At 39.5% G+C, this 16196-nt stretch overlaps 1 protein-coding gene across 11 annotated transcripts in view; it reads right to left on the bottom strand.

The window, feature by feature from the left end:
• The window catches only part of TNS1 (tensin 1), a 325093-nt gene that overhangs the window by 227601 nt on the left and 81296 nt on the right, over positions 1 to 16196 (bottom strand). For all 11 annotated transcript variants that reach the window (XM_088146384.1, XM_088146386.1, XM_088146388.1 and 8 more), the window contains exon 2: positions 2864 to 2978. In XM_088146384.1, coding sequence (XP_088002510.1) covers positions 2864 to 2978 — 115 coding nt within the window. The remainder of the gene's footprint in view (positions 1 to 2863; positions 2979 to 16196) is intronic.

The following is a 16196-nucleotide window of genomic DNA, read 5'->3' as shown; positions in this document are numbered from 1 at the left end:
TCATTCCTATGGTTCCTGATCTGATAAAAAACAATGCAAGGTCAGGTTTTTACTACTGTCTCTTCACGCTATTCTTGCAGTCAGCTATGAATAGTGGGACATGAAATCCAACATTTCTGAAGGAACCAAAATAGGGTATGCTGCATTAGAGAATTCTATCCACATTTCTGATTATGCCAACTAATTTGAGTAAATTACTCACCACATTGATAATGTCCTGATCTTCCTGGCAAGAAATAGAAAGGCTGAACAAAATGTTTTAAAAAATCACCACTGTACTCCTTTAGGCATTTTTTCTGCTGTAACTGTTAGCCAATTCATCAGCAATAGTTCTATTTCATTCACCCAGCACAAAGTAAAAATAAAAATGTGGAAATAGTGGCATCTTGTGGCCATCTGCAGAACTAACCGAATGAAGAATCTTATGGCATCTTAAAAACTAACAAACTGATCACAGAAACATCTATGGATCACAATTCACTTTCTTAGACTGAGAGCCAGGAAATTATCTTTATTAATTAATCTGTAAATATCTAAGAGGCTACAAGATTCCTTGTCATTTTTTGTTGTAAAAGGATTACATGGTCTTCTATTATTTCAATGCCCAGTTCCTCCAGTGCTCTGTGGAGCTGCCCTACAATTGTCTTGATTATAAACTATATTGACTGCCCTCAATATATGGGGGATCTTAGTGAAGTGAAGGAAAGGAGTTGGAACAGAACAAGAGGAAGCAAGCCATGAAAGGTGGAAGCGTCATGGAGGTACAGTAAGCTGGGTGTTTCTACCAATGAAGAATAGACCTCCTCCCCAAGTTATATTCTGCCAACGGGGAACAGACTCTCACAATTTCTGCAGAACTGCAGCGCTAGTTTTTTAAAAACAAAAACAAAAACTGGTTCTGCTATTATTTCAACAGATCAACTCCACTTTCAGACACAGAATCACAAGATTGGGCAACTCCAAAGGTGCTTCTGAACTTCCACAAAAGTCCTACGTAGAAGTATCCTGAACTTCTACTTGGAAGGCATAAGAAGACATCTCAGGATCATTACAAGAAAACAGGAAATGAATTGGTTTATCTCTGCTCCCTATTGCCCAAGAATGACCTTATGTGGCTACAGATTACTATTCAGAGTCACAGTCACCACTGTAGTCTCCTATAGCATTTAACCACAAAGTAGCCTATGTCTGTGAAACATTTAACCAAGTTGGAGAACTGGCATGTTGTGCAAACTGGTAAACCTAGTTAGAAGGGCTAATAGAGGAAGTTTAGGGATAAACTAACTCTCCTCATTCAGAGCTCTTATCCAATTGTTAACCCTCTTGTCCAGTTGCTGGAACAGAGATTATGCCTGTGATGGCCTTGGAAAAACAGGGTGTTCCAGAAATTCTGACTCTGTTCTTTTTACATGTCCTTGTTGCATGCAGTGGGGGTGGAAAAATAGAAGAAAGAGGTGAGTAAAAGTCTCTACTCACAGTTCTGTCCATAGTAGAGCTATTCCAATGTTGTTGTTGTTCAGTCATTAAGTCGTGTCCGACTCTTCGTGACCCCATGAACCATATTGCGCTAGGCCTTCCTGTCCTTTACTGCCTCCCTGAGTTTGCTCGGTTTCATGCTCATTGCTTCAGTGCTATTCCAATGAGCTTACCATGAATTATTCTCCCATTCTATGGTTTTAAAAAATTGATGTGATAGCTTCCCAGTCTCCTTTGAATGGATGGGAGAAGGATGTCAACAATGATCATCCTTGGAGTCGGAATCAGTGATTGTGTACTACTGATGCATGAGGATAAGCCTTTACTCTGAGTGAGTGGCTGATTCAGTCAGCTATGCTTGATGAATGCAATCAGTGAATTTCACCATGCTCTTTTCTTCCATATACAAAGAGGGCATAGTGAATGTCCTTGAAGGACAGGAGAAAGAGTCAATACCAAGGCAACAGTCTGATAAGCAGGGCTCGAGTCCAGGCCAAGAACATAACTTAAGAAATCCTCTCAGACAAGCCACTCCCTAGTTCACATGAAGATAAGGGGAGGGAGAGGGAAGCACTTTCAGTCTTGCAAGATTCTGTTACTATAGCTGTTACAATAAAAGTAGCCTTACCTAGATGGCATTGGTTTCTTAGTCTGTTTTACCTTTTAGGGCTGACATCAATCAACTTGCTTCTCCACATAGGAAAGCAAAACAAAATCACTTTCATTGCATGGCTAAAGACAGAGGAGAAGTGGAGCTTCCACATTACATGCACGCTGCTATATTTTTAGAAACTCACCATGGAGTGAGAAGTCTTACATAGTTACCTGCTCAATCTCTAGAACATGTGGCTGAGAACAAAAGGACAAGAGAAAAGTCCTGCTCTGGATCACATCAAAGGCCGATTAAGCCACCATTCTGTTCACACAATGTCTGAACAAATGCCCAAAAGAAGTTCATAAATGGGATATAAGCTCAGATGTAAGCTTTTGTACTCATAGCTCCCCACTACTGGTTTTCAGAAACATTTAGCCATCATCACTAGCAGCCTCTGATTATATTTATCTACAACTGAAAATGGAGACATTGTGGAGTCCTCGGGGTTCTCTGAGCTCGGTTGTTTTCTTCAATGAAACGTTTGCAAGAAAACAACCAAGCTCAGAGAACCCCGAGGACTCCACAGTTCAACCCTGAGCTACATACATTCTCTTCTAATGGAGACATTTTTTCTTTATTTCCATGCTGGAACTATTTCTCTGATGGGGGAGGACTAACCTTGACTCACATGATTTTGGCCAGTACAATTCTATAGTTTGTTCTCTACCCACAAACTAGTTATATTTGGTATAGAAGCTTGAAGTTGGCCCTCCCATAACCACCATCACTCACCTCGGCAGGTACTACCTTCCCGGGTAATCGCCTGACGGCATATCCCACATGGCTTTACTTTCTTGAAACTCTTCACTTTGAAAGTGTGGGATGTGGACGCTTCAAGGTCCTGAGGCTGCAGGAAAGCGATACAATATTGTCAGAAAAAAAGCGAGAACACGCTTCATCTTTAAATCAAGAAAAGGATTAAAAATTAAGCCAGAAGCAGGGAAGAAGTAGGCAAATCTCCAGAAGGTTCCCAGCAGATTAGTAACTCCCAAATTGATAAAATTGAAAAAGCATTGGGAGGGGGCGGGAACAGCTTTACAGATATGTGTGTGGCCTTCTATTCTGATCCTAAAAGCAAACTCCCAGACTAAGCTAGGACTTAGACACACTTTGTTCCTCATTTTCACCTCTGTCTTGTTCAGCCACTATTTCCTATATGATTTCACCTTGGGGAATTATTATTTATTTTTTATATTTATACCCTGCCTTTCCTCCAAGAGGCAGAGGACTCACATTAGAATCATTTTATCCCCACTAAAACAACCCCATGAGGTACCTTGGCTGAAAGAGCAAAAACTTACCCACTGAGTTTCCCCAATTAACAGTGGATTTGTATAGCAGTCTCAGTGTAATCCTTCAATCACTACACCACACTAGGTCCCAGGTTTCTGGTTCTAAAAAAGTAGATCCTACAAAGTTAAACTTGAGATGTCATTGCTAAGAGTCCATCCTACCTATCTGCTGTATTTGAATTCATTTGCACATGACACTCAACTAATAAACAAGTTTTCCAAAAAAAGATGGGTACCATACTGGAATCAAAATGGCTAAGATGCCACCTTTGGTGTGTAGCCAGCCTACATTCACAGCACAGCAGCTTCCCCACCAATCTAAATGTCAGACAACATCAGAATTTGAATACACATTTTCCCTCAGGCATGGCCTCCCTCAGCACCTCCCTCTCATGGAGGAAAAAGCTTTTTCTTTTAAAACTTGAAGCAACTGCTGTGCCTGAGTTGGGAAAAGAAGGCAGTATATTGTCTCCCCAGCAGCTCTGGTAAATGGTTAGAATTATCCCAAGAGGTTGGGGAAGGTCCAGGGATAAAGAAATAGGTAATATTTTAGGCAAAAGCAAAATATTAATTTATTTTGCTGTGGAATGCTTAAATCCAGTATTACTTATATCGCTGTACCAATTATGCTACTGAGACTGCCTTGAGTTGTGTTTCGTGACAGCCTTGAATCATACATCAAGCATGTTCCCACAGTTACAGTATTTTTTCTTTTTAAAATATTTTTGTAATAATAATTGGATCAGAGAAATCCTATTTGTAGCAGATCAGCACCATCTTGTGGCCTACTCAGAGCACTAAATTGTTGATTGAATTTTCTTCCTTTTTTTTCTTAATCAAACTGTATCTACTCCCTTAAACATCAAAGGATTGCATTTGGGGTATTTAAAATTTAAAAGAATTTGTATAGTTTATCTTTAAAAATAATAAAAAAGTTTTGATCTTGTACAGGGGAAGAGCTGAAACCTCTAGTCACACATGTTTACACTACAAGGCCAGACATATAGACATTTGAGTTTTTTTCTCAGTTTTAACCTTTTCATTGCCAGTAAGGCACTAGAGATCGTGAGGGCCCTATCTCTCTTGTATATTAGGGTATATCTGGGTTAGGAGGATACTCAGTGAGGCACTGCCTGGAAGATATATAGCAGCACCAGGAACCACCAAGCTGCTTTCCCAAGACAAGAAGGCGGGGCCAGGATATGTAGACCTAGAGGATTCTGGGAGAAGAGGTTTGAGACCTCCAGCCTTTCATCCTAGAGGCATAGTTATAAGAAAGCAAGTGCCACTCTGGAATCAAAACTGATGAAGTACCTATGGAGTTGCCTCAGCATTTTAGAGCCCAGAAATGACCCTGAAGAAAGTATGCAGAAAGAACTAGAAAAGCAAAAGCATGCTTTAAACCCAGGAAACAGTATAACAAAGATGCTCCACTCTAATTCACTGGGGTGTAAAAGGGAAGGAAGGGAAACCAGAGTCAGACTTTCAAGACTGATGAAAACCCTTCAGACTGGACCAAGTCAGGAAACAGACTCCATAAGTTTGACTGGAACTGTACTTCATTGATGTAGTGCTATAGTAACAGAGGGAAATCTGATACATCATATATATCCTTGGACATCCTCATAGGGACCACTGGAAAAAAGACTTAGAGGACACATTTGAAGTAGGCTTTTTCTGGTGGGTGCAATTACATCTTTTCTGTTAAGCTAACTCGTCTGTCCATCTGACTAGTTTTAGTGCTTTAATTATTTTATTCTTAGCCACCTTGAACTCAAATTTTGGTGGAAAGGTGGCACATGAAATAAATAGTGTTTGGCATTCCTTTGGATTTAACTAAAGGCAGATTCTTGACTTAAACATGAGGCTCTCTCTCCCTCCCCCCACCCCATTTTTCTTAAGAACTCAAATGCTGTAACTGTTTTGTGAACATGAGTTGGCCAAATAAAAGTATTGCCCTGATACAGATTTTCAAATTATATTAAGGAAGCATTTCCTTGCTCCACCACTGGGTGTCAGTATTTTACACAAATATATCAACAAACTAAGTCTGTTTTGGAGTTTACAGTTTGATTATTACTGTCACTAGCCAGCAATCTATCTATCTAACCAGTGGTTCCTAAATATGGGGATAGCCAACAAAGTAAGAAATAAGAACTTTGTTACTTTTTATAGCAAACTCTTCTCTTGTAATTCTATACTATCTAACTTGCTACACTTTGCTACAGTATTGTGTTTAGATTTTTGCAATGTTTTCATCAATCTTTTTAGGTTTGGGCACTACCTTTCTTGAAGATAAGTAACAGGGAAAGAACAGATTGGAAAGAGAGGAAAGGGAAATTCACAGGAAAATTCTCCAAGCTCAGATGTATTCATAAATGTTCACATTTTAGTCCTGATTTGCGTATATCTCCTTATAATGTTATTTTGCAATGAGGACAGCAGGCAAAACCTTCAAGGCATTACCTTGTTGAATTAGGGAAATATTCCCATACTTCAGATATTTCAAAAACAGGTATTGAAATAGAAATTATTTTGAAGGTTGCTTCTCCTGAGCAAATATCCACATTTCTTGCAGGAGTAAATGGCATTGTTTAATGAAAGGAAACAGCTGCACTGACTTTCTGTCAGTTGTATTCATGTGCTAGTCAGCTACTTTTACCTATCTGCATGTCAGCTACATCCCAGACCAGCAGAAGGATCTGCATAAATAAGCAGTCTTCTAATTGGATTGCACACACTTCTAGAGCTTCCCTAACCCAGTATCTTCTACATGAGTTAGGACTGCTAAATTCTTAGCCATGATAGCTAAGGCTGTGCTAGCTGGAAAATCTTGGGAGTTGTAGTCATAGTAATATGAAGGAGGTTACAGTTAGAGAAGGCTACTCAAGGTCCACCTCCCCATCTGATGTACCACATGCATGTCAGCCCTACTGAATTCCCAGAATCCAGATGGATGAGTCTTAATGTGTGAAGGGACAAGCTCCCATTTCCAGGACAAAAGCTAAGTACAGTACACTGGCTTGTGAGACACTCACTGTTTATTTAGCCTAGCTCACAGAATGCTGGATTGTGGCTTCATCTACCCAGAAAAAGCCTAAGAATGAAGACTTATTCAAACTAAAACTATAGGTTTACAGGCAGTGAAGTCACAGTTCAAAATTCATAATTCATGTTAACTAGACTGAACATACCACAGATGACCACTTGTGGTCAGGAGGAGCCAGTGGTTTACTTGCCATTTAAATATAAGCCTAAGGAAGTCATTAAATTGTGGAGAAGTTACGAGAGAGAGAAGAGAGAGAGAGAGGGAGGGAGGGAGAGACATGAATTACTTTTGCACTACTGGAATTATTTTTATAAGTAGATTGGTATGTCATGTCAGAAAAGGGAGAATTGTTTTTTTAAAAACTTAGGAGAATGAAAAGTAAGGTTCAGAAGACAACCTTCTTGTTGGTGATGTGAAAATTAAGACCAAAACTTCATTATGAAGTACCTCAGGAATTAAGATTTTGGAATATGATGGCCTTGCAACCTCCACATTTAATGACAGTATTCACAATTCATTCTTTTCTTCTCTCTCTTTCCTAGTCAAAAGGAGGAGTCATGGCCATTCTCCATCCAACACAGAGATGTGGGGGGGCTGCTTCCCCTCATGTGACAAGATTAGGTCAAGGCGGCCTATCATCCTTCAGGATTAGATAGATGGAAAGAAAATCAATTCTATATTCTGTCTATTACCCCCTCACGCCCACCCCCCAAAGGATTGGGAACCATCTGACATAGTACTGTTAGTCCAGTTGCTATCTATTGCCAGACTACTCTTCCATGCTTTCATCTAGTTTTGGATAAATAACCTACTCTTTGCTCAGCAACAAACATTTTTCAGCCTCCATTGCCCAATCTGAAATAAATATTCTTGTTGTTCCTGATGTTATGTGAATGAACCCTGAAGCTTTGCAAAAGCAGTACATGGAAGGACCAAACCCTAGTGGTGTTATGTGATCAGCTAGTCAAGGGTTGCTTTAGGTACATGAATCCCTCCTGATATTTACTCTCCATTAAAAAATGCCCTAAGGTCATGCTAGATTCCTGATGACTACTTGATCACAACCATGCAGTTTTCTTGGTAGTGTGATGGAAGCTGATTTGCAATTGCCCAGTCTGGCCTATCTCCCTGGACTTTCTTGGTGATCTTCCAAATGTTAACCAGGACTTAACCTGTTTAGCTTCCAAGTCCAGAATAGGATGGCCAGGTGCAGCCCTTTTAGTCTACTCATGGTTTGGTGCCTTAATTATGTCCACCTCACAACAGCATCCTTCAATTCAGAGTCATGATCGGTAACTTGGACATCATTCTAGAGGCTGTTCTTTAAACGATGCCAAACAAACACATCTTTCTAGATTTCTTTTTGATCATTCTTAACAGGTAGGGTTAAACTGTGTTAAATGAAGGGTGTATTTCAACTAGCTCTTGGATTATGCCACGTGATAAAGGAAATCTGTTAACTTCCTTTGCATTGTTCAAGCTTTATGGAAGCCTCTAAAGGGAGCTGAAGGGGCAGCAGCTTCCCCATACAAGCCCAGCCAATCCAAGCATTCCAGTTAAAAGGTTTACTTGATCCTGTTTCCTGGGCTGAGATAACCTCTGTTCCTTCCCCTCCCCAAGCTTCTACTAGTTCTCATCCTACTAACCTCCAGGGAAAGTTGAAGAGAGCAGGGGAGCAGGCTGTTTATTTAATTTGAACATGAAGAATGAAGTATTGTCAGCCTGATAAACCCTATGTCTGGGCCAGGGCCACAACCACATTTTCCCTTCAAACTCCACTAGCCTCCCTCTCTCTCTTCTCACACACACACACATACACACAAGCTGCTGCTCTTCCAGCAGATGCTGCCACTCTGTGTTATATTCCTTGTACCACTTAAGGTAATGCTATTTTAATATGATGTTACAAAAATGGGTTTAATATCCTGTGGTTTCCTTTCCTTTTTTAAAATAAAAACATGCAGCAGTGAGCCAGTCTCCACTCTACAGGGCCCACATATGGCCTCCCGATTCAAACCCAAAGAATGGAGTTTTAGAACTTGTCCAGATCCCCTTAACTGCAGCACAAATATACATAGCAATATAAGCAGTGCAATGCTGGATTGGACCTCTGGCCCATCTAGTCCAGCCGTCTGTTCTTCCACTGGCCAACCGACTGCACAAGGAAGCCCACTAGCACCCCGGGAATTGTATTCTTCTGCCACCTCATGTTACTGCTTTCATCTCGTCCCCTTTTCCTCCCCAACCCACAAGGGACACGGCTTAAAGTCATCTTTAGCTGTTCCAGTTTGAAAGCAGTGGTTTCCCCCTTGTCCTGACACAATTCTGGCCACGGACACCATCTAGCACACTTCACTAACAGTGTGGTCATGGTCATGGTCAGCAATTAGGATCTGCCCAGCTGCTCCAGGCCACTTTAGACTGCGAAGGGCATATCCTTTCTACATCAATTGCCAAGCCGCTTTCCTGCATGGCTGCTGGACAGGCTGGATCCATGGCCTTCAGAGAGGTACCTATGCAGATAATGTCTGACCAGGGTTTATCACTTCTTAGGCTGGCTCCTTATAAACACGAATTTTGCATTATTTCAGAAGAATGCTAGACCCATATTGAGAAACTGGCCCATTGACAGACCACAAGCACAAAAGCAGAGTCACCTCAAGCAGAGGCATTGGGGGCGCTCCTTCCTGCTTTATCCTCATACCTCTTTGTGCCTGCAATCTGTTAGGGACTAATCTGCCATTTTAAGTACCATCTATCCTTACAGATTTCTGCCCCACCCCACATCAAGGAGAGTGATTGGTGATTGTTTTCCCATCAGCAGATGGATGGGGAAGCAAAGCTAGGGAAATCCACCAATTCCTTTTCTTAACTTGGCTTACAGTTGGAGCATAATAGGACAGGATCCTTCACTTGTCTTATTTCTTCATCAAATAGGGATCGACAATGTAGGCAAACCCAGTTTATACCAGCATATTTTTCTGCTACCTCAAGGATGGATGGATGGCACTTTAACATGTCCATCTGGAAGAATCCTTAGATTTAACATTAGAAGCAGCCATAGTTTTTGCTACCCATTCTTCCCCTGGTCTTTTCTCATTTTCTTGTGCCCCATCTCTATAATATGAGAGATGTCAGGTTTGTTTTGCAGATGCTAGGTTACAGGATGGGCCAACAGATCATGAGGACAACAAATGGGATTAATAATCATTGATTCACTGGAAACCATTATCAATCACGTTGACAAGAAAAACAATCTCATGTCCCACTGTTACTTGGTTGGTTTCCCTAACCTAGGGATTTTCCCAGTGAAGCTTTTAATGGATGTGTTCACACAATGAACTATAAGCTACTCAACCATATTTTAGCCTCTTGTGTTACATCATGCTTGTCCATGTGATTGTTTTATTGCTGAACATGTTCTTCAGAGCTAAAAATGGGATTAACTAAACTATGATTCAACTAGGTACAAGTGTGTTGTGCAAACACAGCCAATGTGAAATCACAATGTCTCGCTGATGCATTTTTATAGAACTTCCAAATTATTTAACCAACCAGTTGTGATTCTATGTTTTTCTTCCATGATTCTTCTAATTGCAGAAAAATACTTGAGAGAGGAAACATCAGAGTAACAATTAAAGATTGTTATTGCAGTGAGAAAGGAAAATGTAAACTGAAGTAGAAGGAATTATCCCCAGAGAAAGTAGATTATGTATTGGTTATTCTTATGTTTTCTTTTATATTTGCCAGTTAAGAAGCAGAGAAAATCAAGTTTTCCACAAATTGTGAAATTGACTAGTTTGTATTTTTAGAGTCAGGTTGTGTCAGCCCTATAAGGTAGAGCAGACTAACAAACTAACGCCATGGAAGTCAGGATTACTTTTATTGTAACAGCTACAGTAACAGTCTTACAAATCTCAATGTGCTTCTCCCCTCCATCCCTTTATCCTGAACTAGGGAGGGGCTTGTCTGAGATGTTTTCTCAGGTTAGTTTCTTGGCCTGGGCTCAAGCCCCACTTATCTGGCTGTTGCCTTGGTAGTGGCTCTTCCTCCTGCACTTCAAGGCCATTCCCTATTCCTCTAAGATTAGAACCGGTTGTGTGTGCTCAGAGCAATTACTCAGAAGTGTCAGAGTTCCCTCCTTGCAGTCTAGACTGGAAACAGTTAATCCAAAGAACAAGAATCTAACAGCTCTGATTAATAGTATTTATTAGAAAGATTAAAGTTACAGCACAAGAATGTCAACAAGTACCCCACTTTCAAATGAAACATCTACATGTAGACTATTAGGGTAGTCTTCTCCATTTTCCTCACACTTTCTATCTAAAGGGCCGGATACTTGCCTCTTTTCTGGAGAAAAGGCAGTCTGCTTCTCTCCACTGTTTTGATCACTGTCATTCCTATCAGTGCAAGAAGTAACTCTCACAATCTGTAAGTTTAATTGCAAATTCTCTAGCCTAGTTCTGCAAGGACTATCCCACTCACTACATCCTCCAGCCCAGCACACAGATTTATTTTACCTGTTGACAACATATATATCCCACCCACTTTGAAACATCGTACAGAGACAATCAAGTGACAAGCTTCTTCATCCCATATTAGTTATTATGCCTTTGGGGCAATTTGAAGGCTTGGATCTCATTTTGAGGTTTATTCATATCCCTCTTAACTCAGAAGGAAAAACAGCTGCTATGCTGCTGCTGATGGTGGTGACAGTGATGGTTCAGAAACTGTAAAACTGGATACACACAATTCAAAAAGCAAAATGCTGAAACAGAGCAGAAAAGTCACTTTAAACTATTGAAAGATGCAGAGTGAGCAATGAAGGGAGAAAGTAAAGGGGACAACACTGTGAGGTACATTCACCAAAAATAAAAATGGCCACAAATACTGAATGTTCCAATTGGAACATTCCTTTCAATGTAAACAGCAAATGACAGGGTCCCAATCCAAATTAGATTCACCTCAAGGGAAGCAAAGGAACAAAAAGACCCTGTTCACTACCAGGCTTTCAATCCCTATCAAGTCTCATGCACTTTTTTACATACACACACACTTTATAAATGTCCTGCCTGGCTTTAAGTCTTCAGGTCTTAGGGACTAAAAATAATGGGGGGAAAATCCTTCTGTTTTGTATTGTAATAATGTTTAGCCACTCAAAAACACACAAGTAAATAGTGTTTTGCCTCAAATTTTCTGGTATTAGGAAACTAAATTAAAACTGAAAATTTAGTTTTCAGAGTTGTTTCACTGATCACATTCTTCTGGGTACATATTTTGGATTTGAGAGATGAAATTTTAAAGTGAAACATACACCTTCAATATACTATTTATGAAATTGGTAGGGAGATAGCTACAGATTTTTCCTGTTTTGCCTGACTCCAAACTGCACAGAGCAACAGAAATGAAGGGGCTTCCAAAACCAGATTTCCCATGTTGCACTTTCCCATCTCCCTTTCTGTAACAGAGAAATTTACTTATCCATGATGTGAGTTCAGCATGTTGTGCTTCTCCCATCATTGCATGCAACTGAGTTGGACTTGACCCCTGGTGACTGAATGGACAAATGTCCACCATCTCAACCTGTTTCCAGTGATAATCCATAGCTCTTCCAGGAACATTCCAGTAATTTTCTTGGTCTGATTCCTCCACCTTATTTTTATTATTTTATATTAATTATTATTAATTATTATTTTATTATCCTCCACCATTGTCTTCCCATTCTTCTATTTCACACACTTTATCCGAGTACAACTGTTTTCTTTTTCTAATTTATCATCTACTAACACCACATGCCCCAAATGTGAGAGTTCCTGCTTGCTGATCATCTCCTCAAGGGAGCAAGCCATCTTTATCTAGTCTTGGACCAAGTGATGGGTTCTTCTTGCAACATGTAGTACCTTTCATAAAGTCTTCAAATCCATAATTTGAAGACATTTATCTCTTCTTTCTCTTACTTTTTCTGGGTATTTCATCTGTGACTGATGTTTTCCTATTTGACAGTTGGTCTGTTCCATTATAGCTCACTTTCTGTTGGAGTTAGCTTCTGAATATATTATCTTTCTGCAAATATTTTTGTCATTCTATAAACTCTATAATGTTTATAATATAAAAAAGTCATTTGCCTCCATTAAATCTTTTCCATGATTATGTCTTGATTTTTTTTTTTAATCATTTTTATTTTCTTACTACAGTATTTTCTTCTGATTGTTGACATTCTTGATAGAGGTAACTTTTTGTCCTTGTCCTTTCTTGAAATTCTGCGTTCAATCATCATATGTCCTTCTTGTTGCCCAAGGTTTTCATTCTCTGTCTTTCCCTAGCTATCATGATAGTTTGTTCTAAAAGCCATTTGTATCTCTTAATTTTTGAAATTCTGGGAATATTTTTCTGCTTTGATCATTATATTTGCTCCAATAACTTTTCAGGTTCTCTTTCACATACTTTAAATGTACCGAATCTGTTTCTTACATTGGTTTTATATTTTCCAGGTTAAATATTGCTGACATACCTAGTCTTTTTTTAGTTTTCCAAGCTTATTTGTACACTTGACACTAATTTATGGTCTTTCTACAAACTGTACCTGGAAGCATCTTCACTGATTGTCCTGTACTCATCTAGCTTCTGATTCCTAATATGTAGGCAATTTAATTCTGATGTTGTCTTTCTGTTTATATTGCTTGAAGCAGGTGTTACATGAACAAAGAATTCTCAAAATGCAAAATTCTGTTTATCTCCTATTCGTGTTTTTTCCCTGTCAAATTCATTTCCCCAACTCTAGAATTCCAATTATCCATTAGTGTTAGCAGATGTTCCAATCTGCCATAGAATTCCTCAGAATGTTCCACCATTGCATCTGTAATAAGTGCATCCTACTTGTATAATACTGATATTTGTTGGATATCCACAAATTCTAGATTCCTGTTCCTTATTGTGTTACAGCTGAGTGCATATTGAGCAATGAACTTTTTAAGTATCATTAAATATTCTTTCATATGATCTGTATATCATCTAATCATCTAGCTTAACCATTTCCATCCACCTAAATCAACATATTTCTAAAACATCTGATTTAGTACACTGCATTTTCAGTTTGACAATTTCAAATTTTCCTTCGTTTGTGCTTTACATGTTCCATGTTCTAACTGTATGTAAAACAAGGAACTTTCCCTTCAATCACATCAAGGTTGAAATCCCTAGGAGGGCTTCCCTATATTCTGGTCTATATAACCATGCTATGTAGCACATGCTAGAGAACTAGTCATCATGTATGTTACATCTGAGTTATAAGTAAAATTACCTTTGCAAAGAAAGGATGGAGAGAGACCATGAGTTTCAGCAGCAAATTCATGTCTATTATAACACGAGTCCCAATTTCAGGGATCCAATATGGAAGAACTATTCTCCAAAGTCTGTGAGATGATGGTAGTGGGGATTGCTACAATATTTTTTCCAGAAAGTCTAGACAACCCTTTTCCAACTTGATGGCCTCCAGATTAGTTGTACTATATCTCCTATTATTCTCAGACCACCATGTCACTTATAAGGATAATAGGAGTTGTTATACAACATACTGTATATGGAGAGCTTCAAGGTGAAGCAAGCTGGACATCAGCAATGCAGCAAAGAAGCCATTCCACAAGCAACAGCCACTTAAACAGGTCCTTTCTCCCTCTTTCAAAATAAACCACAAGAAGGTATGAGTAGAGTTTTTCCAGGTATCTAAAACCTCTAAAGTCCCTCCAAAATACCTCTTATTGTAAGTCAGCACAAAACATGGCAAATATTCAAACTGGAAATTCTGCTGGGGAATGACAGGAGAAAGAAAAGGTTGAAGAGATCCAGGCTTCCTTTCTCTCTTTCTTCCCAACATTTGGAACAAGACTATGACTCGAGTCTGACCCCATACATCAAGGATGAAGAAGGCAGCACTGTTTTGGTTTGGGTAAAAGGGTATGCCACAGGCCTGAATGTTTTATGAGACAGGTCCCAGAAGAGTTATTCTATCCCTTGTCTGGCAAGTAGATAATACCAAATACATATACTTAGTTTGGATCATTTTATATTTGATGGTCCATATGGAAAAAGGAGGGAAGATATGTTGAGTTAAAGGTGATCAGATCACTGTTAGCTTTCTTGCCTCATGTTCCAATGTCATCCAGCTGTTTGTAAGCTGGGCAGGCAAAGAAGTTCCCAGGCCTTGATCCTCAATCTTTCTTGGTTCATACTGGCTCCAAGGGGACTGTGGTGGAAAATCTCCCTTTTCCCTGTCTCCTTTCCCTCAATGAGTTTATAAGGGGGTAGCCAGTCGTAAGCAAAAGATTCAGGACTTACGGAAGAGGGGAGATTAATCTGGGTCTTTTCCAAAGATGAAGTTGTCAGTGTAAATCTTCCCTCCATGGTGACTCAAGCACTAATTAGATTAGCATCTTTGCTGAGCAGTGCTCAGGCATACTACAAAGTCAGCATGTAACTCTTGAGAAGAAAAATTGCAGCTGCTTCAGGATGTTTGGCACGGGGATGCACTGGCAGATGCTCTGGTACTTTATCATCCCCATCTCTTCTCCACCTCCCCCCCTTTAAAGAAATAGTTAAAGACCCCCACTCCCATGTCTGTTCTCATGGCTTGGAACCACTGTGGCCCGTATCTTCCTGCCCATATCCTAAGATCACCCTTGAAGAGCTTGCACTGGACATCCTTCCATGGTTAGGGGCAGCAAGTACTACCCAGGAGTGGGTCTTTTCAGTGACAGCCCTTTGACTCTGGAATGCCCCCATTTAGTTATGTCTGTCTGGCATCAGCTACATTGTATTTCTGGCACCAGGACCAGACAAAGACATTTTCCCCCCTCAGGCTTTTAATAATATGTTAATGGTGCTGTGATATGTTAATCTCTCTTGTTCCTTTTACTCTGTTACTATTTTGTTGTTTTACCATTTATTTTATCTTATATAGTTGATTTTAATGTATTTTTGCTCAGCTGTTTTAACCAATTGCTTTATCTGAATTTTAGTGTAATTTGCCTCAAGCCTTTTTTTTACTGGAAAGCAATATAAATGTTTTAAATAAAACATATACGTAGGTAGTCCACATTTAGTGACCACAATTGGTTCTGGCAACTTGATTACCAAGCGAAGCAGTCACTAAATGAAACCGTGACTATGCTTATGACCTTCAGCTTTCCTTTGGTTTACAGGCTGTGAAGGTTGTAAATGTGAGGATTGGTCATAAATTTATTTATCTATTTATATTTCAAATTTAGTCACCGCTCATCTCACTCAAAGAGCAACTGTGGGCGATGTAGTAAACGTATGTGCAAGTTGCCAATTGAATCCATAATGGTGAAACTCAGGCACAAATATTTATTATTACTTATTTATTTAAATTTATTAGCCACCCAACTCCAATGGACTTTGAGTGGCATACAAAACATGATGTGGAATTGTGTGTGTGTTTACATATGTGTAAATTTACACAGAGGGAAAAACATTGAGAAATGTTGGCCATGTGATTCCAAGAAGGCTAAACAGAGATGTTTAAATACAATAAACATCCTTTAATCAAGAACGTTTGACAAGCAGAAACAAGATGACTCCTGGAGGAAGAAATAGCAGAATGAAGATGACTCTGTGAAAAGTGGAGCCAACAACCGTGACAAAGAATGAAGAGCCGGTGAGTAGGTTGGCTCTCTGAACCTCTCCGGATAAAGGAGAGGACCAGAGA

Source organism: Python bivittatus, unplaced genomic scaffold (assembly GCF_059951505.1).
Source record: "Python bivittatus isolate LINGU-HERP-01145 unplaced genomic scaffold, Pbiv_v1 ctg000480_np1212, whole genome shotgun sequence".
NCBI lineage: Eukaryota > Metazoa > Chordata > Lepidosauria > Squamata > Pythonidae > Python > Python bivittatus.
The sequence above is the reverse complement of the archived record's forward strand: the minus strand, read 5'-3'. Positions and strand labels throughout refer to the sequence as shown.